This window comes from Sinohyriopsis cumingii, chromosome 2, assembly GCF_028554795.1.
Source record: "Sinohyriopsis cumingii isolate HCF-2022 chromosome 2, ASM2855479v2, whole genome shotgun sequence".
Taxonomy (NCBI): Eukaryota; Metazoa; Mollusca; class Bivalvia; order Unionida; family Unionidae; genus Sinohyriopsis; species Sinohyriopsis cumingii.
In genome coordinates this window covers 70579346-70597500 of record NC_142962.1, presented here as the reverse complement: position 1 = coordinate 70597500, position 18155 = coordinate 70579346, and the positions used below count along the sequence as shown (strand labels likewise).

At 34.0% G+C, this 18155-nt stretch overlaps 1 protein-coding gene across 1 annotated transcript in view; it reads right to left on the bottom strand.

Annotated features, from left to right (window-relative positions):
* Nucleotides 1–7767: 7767 nt before the first annotated feature.
* LOC149805128 (26S proteasome regulatory subunit 10B) overlaps nt 7768–18155 on the bottom strand; it is a 48982-nt gene continuing 38594 nt past the window's right edge. The window contains exons 9-12 of the mRNA XM_089947702.1: nt 14627–14747; nt 14096–14176; nt 9553–9624; nt 7768–8082 (exon numbers count right to left, since the gene is read on the bottom strand). Of these exons, the coding sequence (XP_089803828.1) occupies nt 7964–8082; nt 9553–9624; nt 14096–14176; nt 14627–14747 (393 nt within the window). The 3' untranslated portion in view covers nt 7768–7963. The remainder of the gene's footprint in view (nt 8083–9552; nt 9625–14095; nt 14177–14626; nt 14748–18155) is intronic.

Below are 18155 nucleotides of genomic sequence, written 5' to 3'. Positions count from 1 at the left end.
GTTAACAGGCTGATGAAGAAAAAAACATGTACGCGCACCCTTCATATATTAGGTCAGTGCGAAATACTACGAAGCACTACGCCATTTCGAAGTACTAATCCATGGCTTATTTGATACATATCCATATATGGTTCCATGTAATGATAATACATAGTCCTGAAATAATAATTTCAGGTTGTCATCCATAAAGACATGAAATGTACAATTCCGCTTTGAAAATAATAGGCATGCCATGCCACGTTTCTTGTTTAATTCAAGAAATCGCTACTTCCCCTTTGAGAACTGAATGTCATGCAGGAAATAGGATTTAATACATCTTTACACAAGAGTCGGCACTGTTCTACTAATACATGAAAGAGCTACACTAAGTATGTGTATCATATATAGCGGTCTGCCAGCACAGTGCCTAGTAATGGCTGCACTGATAACCGAGAACTACACTCACGTGCAAAAGCATGTGTAATACAATTCCAATAATAGTGGATGGTTTGTTGGTGCGAGTATTGATGCAAATCATGATTGTGTCCGTGTAAGTGTATGTAATTGTGCAGTACTCGTGCCGTACTTCGCCATATCTGCATTGCATCAGCATCGAACTCGCGCCTGTATTTGCCACGTGGACGGACAATCTCAAAGACGTGTATAGTAGTTAGATAATAGCAGTTTTGTTTGGTTCCTAATCTAGGTTGAAGTCTTCTACCCAACATGGCTATCCTCTTGCATGAGCGCCTGTTGCTAAGGTTCATGGGTTACAATTGTAGTTTTGTGCTTTGGTTCGCACGCATGCAGATGTGATGTGAGGACAAAGTCTTGGGAATTAGAAAGCTTTGACCTAGATCAGTAAAAATAGTACAGAACCTCTATTATCATACTGCTTGTCCTGCAAAATGGCGTTAAACAACAAGCGTGGTAAAATTTGACAAATAATGTATTTCCCTAAAATACTAAGTAAAAAATAAGAAAAGGAACTTACGGTAGTGCGAATCAAATTCCCAAAAAATCCAAGAATTAAAAAAACACAAGTCCTATCAATGAAAAGTAAAGCAGAGTTAAAATCCCGATGGAATCCAATATGGAAGGCGATGACGTCTGTAATAGTCAGCATTGTACTGATGTGTCAACCGTCTCTTGTTGAATCACAGAAAATAGTATTCCAGTTTTTCAATTCTGTATAATTTCTAAGAAATATCTTTGTCCAAAAAATATCAGAGCACTTATGTATTTCCAGGGAAAAGAATCACTTGAATTTCAATAATTTGAAGAAATAAAAATTAAAATAAACTTAGCAAAAACTGGACACAACATAAAAACAACTTGACGTCTCAAGTGTTAAGGCACGACTGCTAGAGTTCTTATCATAACATCAGCTATAAAATTAACTGCAACAGATTCCCGGATGGGGTCAAGAGTTCAACCTTCTTGAAGAAATAGAAGCTTGTTACATGACATGTATCACGTCGACCATCTGTGACCTTGACTCAACTTACTGTTTCTAACTCTGAGAAATTTGTATTAAAAAAAATGTTTACCAAAACTGTCACTGATTGTAAAACAAGGTCAGCGAAAAGATACAATGTATCATTTATTAGTAGTTTACGTCAAAAATAAAAAATGAATCTTTTGTAGTGACAGTTTCTATCCGTGAATACCAGAACATTTTTAGTTACTGTTAAGGTCACTTCCAAGGATAGAAAAATGAGTGTAGGTTTGTGGTGCAGCACGTTTTTAACTGAGTCCACCAGTCAGAGTGTTGACTGGACTAATGGCAGTCAACCAAAATCTGAAAAAGCCATTCTGAAACACTACGGATTCATTTTATATCAATGAAAAACACAGGATTGCTAGAACAACTACATATCGGCACTTATACATCATGGGGTGAATGGAGAATAAAACAAGAAAATATACTTAATTATTCTGAATCCGCCGAGGTTAAAATTAAGAATATTTAATACTCAAAAAATAATCAAATATTAAAATTGTCATCTGCGCCATCGGGGTATGATCCTGTGACCTGAAATAAGACTATTTATCTCAATGGGCCTGGAAGTTCTGGTAAAATAACTCGTGTGATTGAATTATGTTGGAATTTTTGTATAGTAGTATTAACACCTACACACAAACTCACTAGACAAATGAAAGAAAAATATTAAATCATGCAGTGATCACGAATTCTTTCGATGGAAGGGAGATAAACGGACTCATGAACGAATGAGCGACAAATATATTCCAAGGATTATTGTTTGGGATGAAATATGCACCGTTTCATTAGAAACGTTACAAATATTTCTTGATTGGTTATTGACAAAAAATACTGCTGTAATAATGTATGGCGATCATGGTCAACCATGGATTGTCTCCAAATAAATGACTGAAAAAAACTTGTGGATTATTATGAAGAGATAACTCATGATCATAGAGCACATGATCCAGAATTAAGAGAGTTTAAGAAATTAATCAGACCACAACCGATAATTTCAGAAACTCCTATAAACAATTCTTGGAATTTATGGAGACCAAATGATTTAATAGTTGCAAGTAGAAAGATAGTTCGTGATAAACTTCAACAACAATTATTTATGTTACATAAAGAAAAACTGTCAAATCTACCCGTACTATTGTGTTATCGGCCAGCAAATACGCGACGACAACATATTGGAGTTGATATAACAGGATCGTCAGAGAAACAAAATCTTGTATTAAATGATATTGTTTTAGTTCCTGTCAGTGTTGATGAGAGCGCGTTAACTATGGACAAAAATCCGTGGACTCTAGGATACACAATGACAATTCATTAATCACAAGGATTAACAATCTCTGATACAAATGTCTGGATCGTTGATGATCGTATCGAATGGTCAGACTTGGTTTATCTCGCAGTGTCTTGAGTCAGAAGAATATCTCAGTTGCGGAGGCATATCATAAATGTTACACCTCAGGAAGATGGCAATAACGAAACTGTTGATAATAATATGGTAAGAAAAAAATAGTTATAAAATAAACAGTGTGACAAAAAAATTAAGCGCGACTTTGATCTCGATGCTGAATTTATCATGACATTGGAACGACAGAATAATCATTGTGCGAGCTGTAACACAGTAATGTTGTGGCAGTATTCAAATAACAATACGAGACAATTTACCGTAGACAGAATAAATAGTAATTTTGGTCAAACACGCGAAAATGTGATGCTGACCTGTCGTGAATGTAATCGAAGTTGAAGTGTTATTAAACAAAAATGAATGTGGTGATAATTGTGTGTCGTCAGGAATTACTTGTAATTGTTCACGTTCAAATCCACGTTGAGGAGCAGTTGAATCTAATCTGTAGATTGCAGGTCTACCCCTGGATCTTACCACGCTGAAAATTTTATATGTCGTCACACTCCAAATAGGATCAATCACTCTCTTTTTTTTTTACCACCTTCAAGTTCACCAGGTTTATATACATATCTTACAGTCACATTACCTAATAATGGTTGTTTTGAAAAGTCATGTGATTGTATTGGGTTTTGTTTGCAGTTGCATTAATGGGTTTTATAGAAATTACACTAGTATTTTTCATTATTTAACGCAGCTATCACACTTAGTAATCTTGCAAGCCATTCGCGAGATTTCACATCTTCCTGACTTATTTCCTTTGCATATTGATATCCAAATAACCGCTCAGCAAGTGTTCGATTAAATTGCATGATCACGATAAATTTCCTCATCTAATTTTGACATTATGTTTTTTCAACAGAGATGATACTGCACCAAGAAATTCCTTGACATGATCAACCTGTAGTAACTGTGGTCATCGCAAAGGTCCTCGTTAATAAGTTCATTCAAAAGCAGATACAACTTTAGCTGCTGTTTTAGTTGTTAGTGGTTCTGCTTCTTTATATCTACTTGCAACGTCAACGACTGTTAACGCGTATTTGTATGCACGTGATTGGCGTCTACCAATTTTCATAGTATCATGTGGTAAAAGTAAAATATCTGCTTGATGAAGTGGTAGTTAAATTTGCCATATTGCTTGTCAAGCTAACCAATGTGCAGCAACAGAACGTTTAACATTTGCTGCATCAGCGAGTTTACTAATTGCTGCTCTACAACTCCAATATCGTCTTGGGCTATAAATAAATTGATTCCATTAATTACCGGCCCCTAATACTAGAGTACCTTCCATTGCAAATCTTATCAACCAATTAGCTAATGATTCTCTGAAAGATTTTTTTTGAATGGAATTTAATGAGTGAATCAACTCAACATCTGCAATATGTCGTTGTTGTAAATCCTTTTTTTATAAGCTACATCATGAACGTTACATGCTTGATCAATTGCATTTATTGGATACTCTGCAGGTATTGGTTGATCCTCGCTCGTCAAGTCGGATATCAAGTCAAGTTCCAAGTCAACACAATAATTATATCCAGGAAGATATTTTTCTCCTGGGTATTTATCCCATGGAGTTCCTGGTAATTTTCCTAATGAAGTAGCGATATCACCACCTGTCTTCATACAAGATGAAATAAATTTATATTTGTACCACATTTCACATACTTGCCTGTAAGTGCATGCTTTTTATATTTTGTTATTGTTGTTAATCCACTTGTGGGGGTGGATGTTCTGCATCGAACACAGTATAAATCCATATTATTTATTATATTTGTATAACATGGATGTCATTGACTTTTCAGCAACACGAAAGCAACAGCCAGTGAAACATTGTCCAGCGCTACCAAGTTCTATCAGAGCAATTATCATAGGTCCATCTGGGTCTGGTAAGATGCAATTATTACTTAATTTGATAATGAGATGGCTCAAATGGGATAAGTTGTATTTTGTAGCTCCATCAGTTGATGACCAGAGATGTTACGATGTACTTTAAGATTTTAATGAAAATGCAAAATTGTTGGACAAGGATGGTAATGATATTGATTTTATCACTGATATTGATGAAGCCCCATCTGTCGACGACCTCGATGGATTTAATAATAATCTCGTAGAATATGATGATGTAATGCTGGATAACAATCAAATCCTGCTTGGACATCTTGAGGAAGACATAAAAACACTGATGTTATATATGTTACTCAGCAATATACACAAATACCTATAGTGATCAGAGATAACTGCAATATTTTAGCTGTGTTTAATGGAGTCGATACACATACTCTGCAAAATATTCATCAGACTTGGTGTAGTCAGGATGTGGACATGATTAAGTTCAAAAACCTCTTTCCAAAAGCACAATCTACCACACATTGATTTATCACAATAAATTTACATGATCCTCGATCATGATATTGTATAGGTCTTGATAAAATATTTGGTTGAGAGACTAATATAATAATGATTTAATTACTCATACAATACAGCAGCAGAGAGGGTGCGACTACAATTGAGTGACACGGTGGGTAAACAAAAACATTATACAAATTTTGAAAAACACAAACGACAAAGACAGAATAACAAAATAAACTAACCCAAGTAGAGAAACTCTTGGTTTTAGTTAGAGGATTCGGTTTTGTGTCATTGACCTTTTATTTTCATTCTCGTAGAAAGCTTTATTTTTCAAAAATGGACCTTCCAGCGAGTGGTCTATTCACCCTCTCTGCTGCTAGTGCTGGTAATTTCCTTATACATGTAAATAGGTTTGGAATGTTTGTGAGGTAATTCTGTGTGCGTGTAACACGACAGCAAAAACTTAAAAGTTAGCAACACCTGGTATGAAATAGATGGAAAAGACAATTCTTTGGCATTTTAGTAGGGCTGGATTTGGGAGGTAGTAGGCCTCAGTCCAAACGTTAAATTCATCCAAATTTCTGGAGAAAATGTAAAATTAATGTGGTACTTAAAATTAAGTAAGAATGATAAAATTTCACAATAACTTAAAATTCAGAAATCCTGATAATTTCCTTTCAAACAAGCTTGGAATGTTTGGAAGGTAATTTAGTGTGCGTGCGACACGACAGCACAGCAAGGGTTATTGCCCTTTGTCTATGTGAACTAGACGTTAAAGTCTAAATTTCGTCAATTTAGTAGTGCTGGAAACGGCAGGTAGCAGGCTTATGCCCTGACGCTAGTGTGATTAGGGAACATATTTGAAAGAGAAACTGTTGAGTAGAAGGAAATGAATGGACTACATAGTTGCTACGTTGTCTATTATGTTGGTATCATGTCTTCTTTCCCGACTAGAGAAAGATTCAGTGAGAATGCTGATTGTATAATCGTCATTTCCTTTTGATGATGAGAAAGATAATCCTTCCTGGAAGTGATCATATATAATCCATACAGACTGTATATATTAATGCCCATTATAATGCCAAGTAAGTGCATGTGCCTAAAGGGCATGGCTGTAAACACTTTCAAAGTTATGAATCACGAGAAGAGGGTTAGTACCAGGGGCAGAGTGAAATTCAGGGGAGAATATTGGTTGTGCAAATGACTTTATGATGTGAACTGTGACCCTACCTATCTCCCTCTCTCATGTATACACACACACACACACACACACATACACACACACACACGAGTAGAACTAAAGAGGTGATAATAAAAATGACAAAAACAACTTATTACTTCAATTTTATATTGTAAAAATAGCATTTGGTGAATAAAAAGCATATTAATTACACCAAAAGTGTAATGGTTGGCATGTACAAGATGTCTATTGAGTGGTTAAGAGTTCAACCAATCTCATGCAGTATCACTTCATTGATATGCATGAATGTCATTCATAATCAAACTAATCTGAGGACATGAATTATATAATTACACCCCAAATCTGATAAAAATTGGGCCTCTCAAGTATTAAACTCTGCCAATCAGATTACACCACTAATAGTTGTAGATATCACTCATAGATGAACACATCTGAGGTCTTGATGATATAAGCATATTTATAAAATCAGTTCAAAATCTCATCAGAAATTATGCCTTTCAATTGTTCACATGTTAAGTGTTGATGGATGGACAACATATGACACATGACATACAAAAGGTCGTACCAATGCACACATGGCATGGTGAGATAAAAATACAAATTGCAAACAAGTCAAAGTATATAATGGCACCTTACACAATGCGATACACATTATAAGTGCAATACACATTATAAGTGAGATACATAAGTTTTGTTTTGACAAGGAAACTAATGAATGGACAAACAGTTTAAAACACTCAGAATATTAAAACTGAATAATTGATAATTGCGAAAAGCACATCTACACTACCAGTTTTATATGTGTAAACCTCCATAGAGATACAGTTTTGGATTCATGTCATAAAAATAAAAGTGTCGATAATGGATAGATGAATGGCCCCCAAAAATGCCCCCCCCCACCTTAAATTGAAAAATAGCAAAATGTTATCCATTTAGAATAGCAAGCTGGTGTCTTATAAGTTGTATGATAAATTTAAAATACAACATACAGGTGTTCTTTAAAAACAATGTCCAGTCACTGCAAGTTTTTAATCAAATTTCTTTCAGCTACATTGTCCCTCATACAAATTTGCATTACTGTGCTGCCAGCAATGCCCAAGAAAATAACCAAAACACAATGTAAACAATGGGAGATATGATCTATAAGTCATTGTGACCTCATTTTGATGAGTATCTGTTAAACTTGTAGAGATAAATTCAAAATTGCATATGACTCTATTATCCGATGAAAGAATAGTTGGAATATTGAACAGTCAAGTAAAAATCAATAAACACCTTCCACATTCGTGGCTGGTCATAACAAAAAACCAGCAAAACAACAAACAAAAACAACACAAGTAATATTGGAATCTTTATTTAAGTTGGAGAAATAAACCTTGTATGTGGTAGGTTCAATATTTTCAATCTTTTTTAAACACATTAAACATAAAAGGTTTAATGAAAACAACGCTTGCAGAACTGCTGTCTTTAGATATCAATCACAAACATGTACATGTTTAAGTCTTCAGCTACATCTGTTCATCTTCAAAAAACATTACACAGGCTTATAGTCCAGTTTAGATTCCAATTTCTTGTTATCCCCAACTTTTCTAACAGCTTTCATGAAGTCTTCTTCAATGACATAATCTCTCTCAGCTCGAATGGCAAACATACCTGCATGGGATTAAAACAAAAGGATTAAGTATTAAAATTAATATTACTTATGCACCATCATTTTCTTTATCATAAGTATATTTTACGAATAAGAATCAAAAATATTTTTCACAACAACATGTATAAATGCTCTTAGGTGATATAGGATCATACAGAAAGAACATCAAGTTCAAAACATGACAAAGATGGAACTTATTCAGTTAGTTCTGACCACCCATCCTATGCAACAAAGGTACAGGGTATTAAGAAAGGGTCAGCATGACTCTGTTATGAAAGCTATCATCAAAATAGATGTTATGTATATTTTATTTAATTGTTTGTCTGTTAGTTTTTTATTAAAAAAATTAATTACATGTTATTGTAATGTAAAAGAGTTCATTTCTGCTTGACCTGATTGACTTTTAAATTTGTTTAAAATTTCATTTATGTAAACAACTAATAATAGCTTCATTATTCTCTTTGCATGAGCTTCTTATCTGGATTATTATTCAGGTAAAGAAAGCAGGAGTAAATATGTTCATCAGGGTCAGGGTTTTGGAGATTCAGAAGTGAATTTTATAGGCTACTGTGTTGTAAATAAACAAGGCTCATTAGGTCATTCTAGAAAGTTATTTTCCATTAGGTAATGGCTGTTTTTAAAAAATGCTAATTGTGACCTGAGGTCAAGCAGAGAACTATATTATCTTGTGACTGTGACGATTTTACCTGTCACTCTTTAACATCTAGCACTTTTAAGTTTTCTTATGTTGTGACCAGTTTGGGATGAATTTTATTTTCTTTAAATTAATGAATTCAAGTGATTATTTTCTCTGGAAATACAAAAGTGCTCCGACAAAATTCTGGGATAAAGACATTCTTTGGAATTTTTACTGAATTCAAACATGAAATAATATTTCTGTGATTCAACAAGAGACTGTTGACATATCAGCACTTCACAGGCCATAACAGACATGTCATTGCCTTCAATTTTAAATCTCTTTGGGACTTGAACTGATTTTTTTCAGGACTTTTTATCACTAGGACTTGTATCTTTAATTCTTGGATCATTTTTGGATTTCATTTGCAATACCTAAATTCTTTTTTTATATCATTTTTTACTTTGTATTCTGGAGAAATAAATTATTTATTAAATTGTACAAAGCTTGTTGTCTTCACTCTTTTCTGCTACTTATTTTAAGAGCATAGACTTGTAACAACCCTCTGAGGTGGAAGATTGAGAGTAAAAAATTCCCTTGGTGTCAGAATTGGGGGTTAGCCTGAGTTAAAAACAAACTTTGGTATCAAAATTGGGGGTCAAATAGAAAATGGTCTCTGAAGCACAAATGAGGGTAAAGGGAACACTGGAAAAGTCAAGTGTAGCTTGTCTCAACTTTATGTGTGGTCCCCCGAGTTGACTCTGGTCAGAGGTAGCAAAGATACAAAATGTTTGAGTGCATGCATGTGTGTTGTGTGTGTTTGTGTTTGTTATACCTGCTTCTGTGCAAACATTCCTCAAATCAGCACCATTAAAGTCATCAGACAGCTTAACGATTGCCTCCCAGTCTGAAGAGAAAAAAAATGTGTAGATCAGTGAATATTTAGAAAACAAAAAGGAGAAATTTGTATGACCTGTTTTGTTTCAGACATCTGCTTATCAACTGTCCAATAATATCATATAGGTGTATGATTATGGTTATTAAGGATTAGGATTTTGAGAATATGTCCATGTCAAAAATGTCAGGTTACAAAAATTATAGAAGTGGGAAATTGTAAAAAGAAAATTATCAACACTAAAACATGATTATTATGAACACAAATATAACAATTTTAAAGTTAGCATGAATAAGTCGAATAAATGTACCCTACAATCTGGATGAAATGATTTGATTTCTTAGTTTTAACAGCACTTTTAATTCAATACTGGCTGTAGGAGGATGACGAAATGGGGGCTAAGGAAATGTTGGTTTGTTTGGGTGGGTATCAAACCCACAACCTACACTAAATTAAGCTACTGTGGTAATCAGGATAAAATGAATAATGGATATAACAAAGTAAATTATGGGGCCTCAGGAAGTTTGTTAGCCAGAGTGTAATCAATGATCATTAGCTAAAAAACCTAAAAGGTGATAAAATGTGAAGTGTGAGCCACTGTGACTTTTATTAGAAGGTTCTGGTACTATAGAAGATGCATACTATCATCTAATTTGATGATTCCTGCATGAACCAAGTATTAAGGAATAAACACACAAAAATGTAACAGAAGTTTAAAATCTGGGTCCAAGTAACCTCTTTTGTAATGAGGGTGTAGTACTTATCAAAATGTCTCCCTCTCAATAGGATGTGGTACCAAAAAAAGATGCATACAATCATCTAGTTTTATGAGCCTCTAAACAAAGTCTGACAAATAAAAATACTAAAAAGTCAAGGATGCTTCATTTAAACATACATGCTATTTAGGGAGGAAGTTTTATTTTAAGAATTGTATGCCTTTGTACTGTTATTATTTTGAGTTCATATTAGTGCATTATGGGTGACTGCTCCACATTGAAAGTGCCTTCCCTGGTTCTCAAATCAGTTTTACTGGAACAGTTCAAGCTCCAACCTTGCTGAGATGGAAGTCAGAAAGTGGTCTCCCCTTTGACAGGGGAATTAGCAGCACATCCAGTCAAATGTCTATTACTAATAGAGTGAAATTGCCATACCTGCCATACTTCCAAACAGTTTTTTTTATATATTGTCTAAACAAGTGTATTTTGAGTTCCCAATGGTGGTCAGTGTTTGTGACCCCAAAGAAGCAACATTGTCCAATTTAGAATACACTATCCTTTCATATGAGCCTAGAAAATAATTGGAAATTCAAATCTGAATTAAAGAAAATAACAGATCTGTTTCCTGTGAGGTAATGAATACATTTACAAACCAAAATCAGCAGACATAGCAATGGAAAATAACAATACCATCGATATAATCCCAACTACAGACATTAAATGAATAAATACACCAAGCTGTTGTTCTTAAAATCCATTGCACTGTGAAATATAGTCTTTATTTGATGCAGTCTGCTCTAAATAGTTCAGCAGGGGTTTGAAGGTACTGCAAGTGTCTTAGCACTTATTAGAGACTAAATGTACTGTTGTTCAAATTTCCTTGAAAATAATGTTGAATTTTTCTTAGCATAGAAAAAGCTCTTCTGCATCTGCATTGCTGTAAGGATGTTTTAAACTTGCAACAGTACCCCTAGACTGATTATCAAATCTTGGTTTTTCCTGAAGGTAGATGGCACTTTCTTCACAGCATGGTCATATACCCAGATGAAAATAGCAATGGTCTTGTCACTTTCCTTGTCTTTAGATTCATCAATCAGGACTGAGAATTCATTTTTTAGGCACAAACTCTGTTACTTGTCAAACACTGATGCATTTGCATTATTTAAGACATCTGCTGTTTTAATCCTAGTGCAAATGGATTTATTAGTGATACTGCTATCATGAAACACTTCCTTACACAAGTCTGAAAAAATACCTGCAAATGAAAATGGCAGATTGTGCAATGAAACTGCCGAGAAGGACTATAGATCTAGTGACATGGTCTGCTGATGATTGTTTAAACATTTACTTCTGGGATTGAGCTGTGCATTTGTGCCTTGTCCTGATGCCAGGCAGTGTTGTTATGTTGATGGTCATTATATATTATGTACTTCAGAATGACTCATGTTGATATGGTGTTTGCAGTATGTGCAAAAAATAAACCGCTCTTGCTGCTGCATTTCACAAAGTCAAACTCCATCAACAGGCAATCTGACATTTACTTTTGCTAACTGCTTTGCTGTTGGGTGAAATCACACTTGCATTTCAACCTTTTGCCTTCAACAATGAATCACTATTGCACCTACTAAAATAATCAGGTTTTGTGTTTTCTTCAAAGAAACATTGCTGTTGATCATGAACTTGCGATAATCTTGAATACTGATGGCTTAAACATGCTCATTCAAGGAAATTATGTGCAACAAGTTTTGTTCTTCAACACACATCTCTGATTTACCTAACTACAAATGAAACTGGGTTATTCCACTTAGTGTACTTGATCTGTGCAAATTAGCTTAACTGATTCTCCCACAGTAGTGCTCAAAGGATTTAATATGACATCACCCATGTTATTATCAGTCAATAAAGTAATATATGAAATGGTGGTTGTATGTTTCTGACAGCCATACCTTTTAATTGCCTCTATGACATTCAACTGTATGAACTGCCTGATGATAGTTTTACATGAGCTCTAAGCAGGACTGTTTACCATTTATAAATCCATTTATACGAAATGTCCCCTTCTCTCTCCCCTAAGATTACTGAAAATGATGTTCTAAAATATGACTGTTATTATGGTGTTGGGGATAAAAAAAATATGTTTTAATCATCACATGTTGTGTTATGGCAGGTAAGAAATCCATGTTCTTCCAGGGATGCAACCAAAGAGAGGGCTTGGGGAGAGTATGTAAATATTATGACTGGGTGAGTATTATTCATAAACTGGTTTCTTTCCAAATATATTACTCAATTATAATACATTAGAAGAGGTAAGAGGTAGAGGGAGTTAAACCCCCTTACCCCAGAGCTGGTCCTGGTCCCAGTCTACTAATGTATGGGAAGCAGCTTGAGCCTTATGTGAGATTCAATTCTGGGTCAGCACAGATCAATTAAGGGACACAAAAATTATTTTCCAGTGAAGTAAAGTAACTCATGCTGTGACAAAGCTTCTGAGTCAGCTGGGAAGTTAGCCACCTGTTGTGCTGCAGATACAGGTATCACCAAGTCAACTTGCGATGAAAGGTATACACTGGAGAATGTCATCTGTGACCTCCATACCAAGGCCTGAATGATGTCAGTCAGAGAGAAGCTGCACTCAAATGCTGCCTTAACCTCATATGCCAGTATGTGCAAGAATTCATCTGGTCTTGGGTCATTTTTGTTGTAAGCAAACACAATGGATGTAAAATGACAAAGCCTGATGGAAAATATTGTTCCTTCCATCTCTGAGTGATGAGAAAAAGTAAGAGCTCACAAGGCCTTACTATGGACATATCATATCATAAACATATTTAGTAGAAGTTTAAAACAGTTTAATGAAAACTAGATAATACAGATATTTGTTTACCGGTGGCACACAATGACCCTTAACTGCTTAGTCCTGTAGAAAAAATGAACTCTTCCATAACCCCAGGTTCAATATGGTCGATTACATGTACACAGAAAACTCTTTTCATCATATATATATATATATCAAAATAGCGGTGTTGCATGGTACATTCATACAAATGGTGTTGAAATCATTCATGTGCAAAACAAATTGGGTAATTTTATCTCCATTCTGAGACACTTCCATGAAAATTCAATGAGCTATAGATACAGACATCATCATTTGTGATGCTGAGCTGAACAAACTATAATGAGTGTTACATTTGAACATATGATCTAAGCTCCAGATATTACCTATTTTTCTCTCTCTGATGCCATTAAAGTCTATATAAATGTAAACTGAATTCAAACTTTCTTCTTTCATCTTTCAATAATATGTCTGATATCAGAAGACTGGTGCTTCAATTCATTACTGAAATGACAGTTTACACATAACTAGGCTTAAAAGAACCAAGTCTACTGGCTGCACCTATGCTATATCTAGATGGAGACAACTTTACTGGAAAACATATTTGGGTGGTCAATAGGTTATAGGTCTTCTTCAATGGCTTTGAAATTGCCATGATCTCAATTACTGAGCTTGATGGCCACAGGTATAAATCAATACTTCTTAATCCTAATTAGTGACCTCAGCATTAAATACTAGTATCACTACTACTAATAATAATAGATGGCAGTGATCCGTAACAGTGAGCGCTTTAGACCACTCAGGGCCCCACTACTACTACTACTAATAACATTAGTACAACTACTATTACCACTACAAATTTTACTATTACTCAGCATTATGAAAAAAAATATTAATGAATTATAGCTATACATTCTTCTATTTTAATTCATACCTATTTCCCCATGTTTTGCAATTGGAGAGGCATGAATTTTCATAATATCTGCCCTTGCCTGTTCATTGGGAAGAGGGATTTCTGAAAATGAAAATAAAACAGGCAACTTTATGGTGTTAACTCTAAACTTTCCACTGTGAAGTATTACGAGTCAAAACTATGAGAACTGCTGATTCAATTTTTTTATATACATCAAATTAGTTTAGATTAATTTGGTTAATATGAATGAAAAACAATCAAAATTAGGATACACCAAATTTAAGTGTTCATGATTGAACAAAATTTCAAAGAAAAGAGGCAAACAATACATGTATAAAACTGTTTACCTTAAAGGTGAAAAGAAGTCTTAATATGAATTTCTATTTTTTCTGGGGTAACAATTTTTATGGGTTTCATGGATTAAACGAATTATAAATGTAAAGATCCAACAAACAATTATTCTTCTGTGCAAACATGTTTTCATAAAACCACAGAAACTGAAATCCTGAAAAATAAAAAAATTGATTGACATTATATCAAGAAAGTCCTTACCTATTTTCCTGTCCAGTCTACCCGGTCTGAGCAAAGCTGGGTCCAGAGTGTCTGGCCTGTTGGTTGCCATTATCATCTTGACTTGACCCAGAGCATCAAAACCATCCATTTGATTTAAAAGCTGGAAACAAGAACTAGAGAGAATGAACACATCTCATGAAACTGTGCTAGAAGCTAACTGTGTATTTACCCCAATTTTTAAAAGTTCATCCCACTCTACGATCTACAAAAACTAATATACACATGATGAAAGTTAGGTTTGTCAAGATAAAATGGTATGGGAAAGAACAGGCATTATTATATACTCATTTTTTTTCTCAGTTACCATTACATTATCAGAATTGTGTGGTATTTTCCCATGGCTTCATATTACACAACATGTGTGTCTAAAAACAGAAACATGTATTTCAAAAAACTTTTTATTGTAAACAAAGAATTTATGCTCATGTAGCAGATGCTTTAGCTTTTGGTTCATTAGATTTGTTTGTGGATGAACTAAAGAAACTGTTTAGTACACTTGAAAGGAAAGATGATAAAGTTAATGATGTGGACAAGTTTACTTTGTCACAAATAAATGTTTCAAACAAGCAAACAAATGAACGTGATATTCGCAATGTCCACAAAAATGTAAGTGATACATTATTGAAAATACAATTCTGATCATTTAAACAGTCAAGAGAAATGTTTGTAACTTTTCACACAAAAAATGGTTCAGACTATGACAAGTGTTCTCTAGGGTCTATAAAAATAGCATAGATGAGCACATGAGTCTAAGGGACATAGCTTATTTATCAGACACATACCATTTTACAAGTCAGTCAAAATACTAATTGGATAAACAAATCCAACTGAAGGTTTTGGCAGGAAATTAAGAGCTGCAAAGCCAATAAGGAAACATGTCAGTAGTAATAAGAATGGCAATAAATATACTTACATTTTTGCATCCTGAATTTCCTCAAAATGTACTTTCTTAGTTATGAATATTTTACATGTCATGCATTCCAAAATTTAATTGCACTGTAATTTCAACTACATTTCCAATAAAAATCACATTCTCCTTACTGCACTCAAAATGAAATGAATGAAATATTCCATTGCATCTTTAGATAATTTCAATTAAAGAATTATTTTCCCATATTATGATTCCAAATGATCAATGACTGGGGTGCAGTTGATTGAAGGCTGTTCCTCCACTGCTTGAATCACATGTACATCGTATGGAATTTACTCAGATAAATAAATACAGTCCATCACAAACAGAGAAGCAGAATCGAGTTGGATCAACAGAAAAACAAAATCCATCCATTCCAGACCAACTGGAAAAGATTTTTCATGTGCATTCATTCACAATATGACTCTAAATTTCAATTTTAAGCAGAACAAAACGAAGAATTTAATCTAATGTTGAGTGCTTGACAAAGTTCATAGGTCTCTGGGCAGTGTTATGAGCACATTAATATTGTTACTGTATACTGATGACTCTACAGTTGTGTATTAATTTTAGAGTACAGCATAAATTAAATGCTTTGTTTCTTGTATTCTTATTTTTTAAATTCAGTTTTGTTTTTTGTATTCTTTTTATTATTCAGCCTTAGGTAGGATAACAAAATGAGCATATAAATGTTTGTTTTTTCTGACTAATACTGCACTCCCAAAGTCATGCTGTATTACTCAGAGAAACTTATTCATATTTTCCCATACCAAATGAAGTAACCTACAATGACACCATACTTGTTAAAAAGAATTTTCAGAGATCCACAATATGTTCCTTCCATCTGTCCTTTTGAAAACATGAGAAGAAACATGAAATATGGTAAGAAATAGTTTTACATACATTTGAGTTAACATGTTCCCAAATGCATTACAAAACTTTGTCATCAATGAACTTGTCACAGATACTGTCATGATATACCATATGCTAAATTTGATTAAATCTATATAATATTCCCTGTGTTAATAACCCCAAGTTACTTAAACAGCATTATTTACTGTGTTTTGCAGATACATCCACAAACTTGATTTGATAAAAATCAGGCCATATTTATTTGTGCTATCATGCTCTAAAGCCACTAAAGACGAAATCCAAGTTAAGACAACTGATTCAGAAATCGATGTCAAGAGATCTGACCATCAACTTGTTTAATGGAAAGTAATTAAATAAAAAGTCTTGCCAAAATTCATTTGCATATGTAAAAAAATACATATTCTTAAGCTCAGTGAAGTACAAAATGAAAGCAGTGACATTTGACTTAATCTCGATGTTACGTAGGTCAGGTTTCAAACTCCTTACACAAATGCTCAGACATGACGGAGGTCAGTTTTGCAGTATTTTCACTCATAACTTATAACTTGCTGCAAGAAGTGTTTTACTGCAAACCTTTATATCAGTGCCACAATGTGTTCAAAAGGAATAGTGATAACAGGAGTGTTTGAGAAAATGGTGCTATCTGGCCCATCTGTCAAAAAACATTACTTCACATTTTGAGCAATAAATGAAACCCCAGATTTGAAAATCTTACAACATTTAAAAACAGACTTTTGGTTGGTTAAACTATTGTCTGCATAACATTTGGATATGAGAAAAGTTATATGATGGCGGGACCAAACCAAAAAAAGAAATATTGGCCAATGCAGTCATCTTGAATATCTTTTTATTTGCTCTTCCTCCTGAACAGACTGATGTATGATCATGGTATTTTCACTGAAATCCTTGGTGTTGGAACATCTTTCCAAATAGGTCACAACAGTAGCTGTTACTTATCGACTACTCTTCAATGGTGTTACCGATATTTATAGTATTTAAAACAGAAAAATACACTTCTTTAAAACAATGGGCTAAAATAACAATGCTACTGATCTAATCACCCAAAATGGCTATGCTTTTTATTTGTTCTGAAAAGATGGTTGTATCAAGAAAGGTTTTTCACAAGAATACTGTATCAATATATTATAGTTAGTTCTAAAGGAAAATGTTGCTGATCTGACCTCCAGCAAATATAGGCAGATCTTTATGTATTGACAAACTATATGAGAAATGTTTCTGAGTAAACCCCATGTTAAATTATCTGTTTAGGAGGTGTAACAATAATTAGATTTCCAAGATGGTTGTGGCCACCATTTTATGTGGTCAAATTGGTACCATTTTCAAAGATGCAAGCAGTCATTCATGAGATATAGCAATAACAAGTTTCAAGATGGTTGTTTGGTAGCCATGCTGGAGATCAAGATCATTTTTTTAAAATTTAGGCCCTACTATATTGCATAAGTCTTTTAGTAAAAACAATATCTCAATCTGACCATCCATTCAAAAGAAGCAGCAATAACGATATTTTCAAAATGGCTGTTATGGTGATCATGCAGGATGTCAATCAGAACATTTTCATTTAAGAACACTTACAAACCATGTCTTTCAGTGAAAATACATCCATTCAATCAGGATGGGTAGTGATAAAATTTTCAAGATGGCTGCCATGCCAACCAACCTGAATTTCCTATTCAGAACAGCTATTTCTATCAGATCATGAAATAA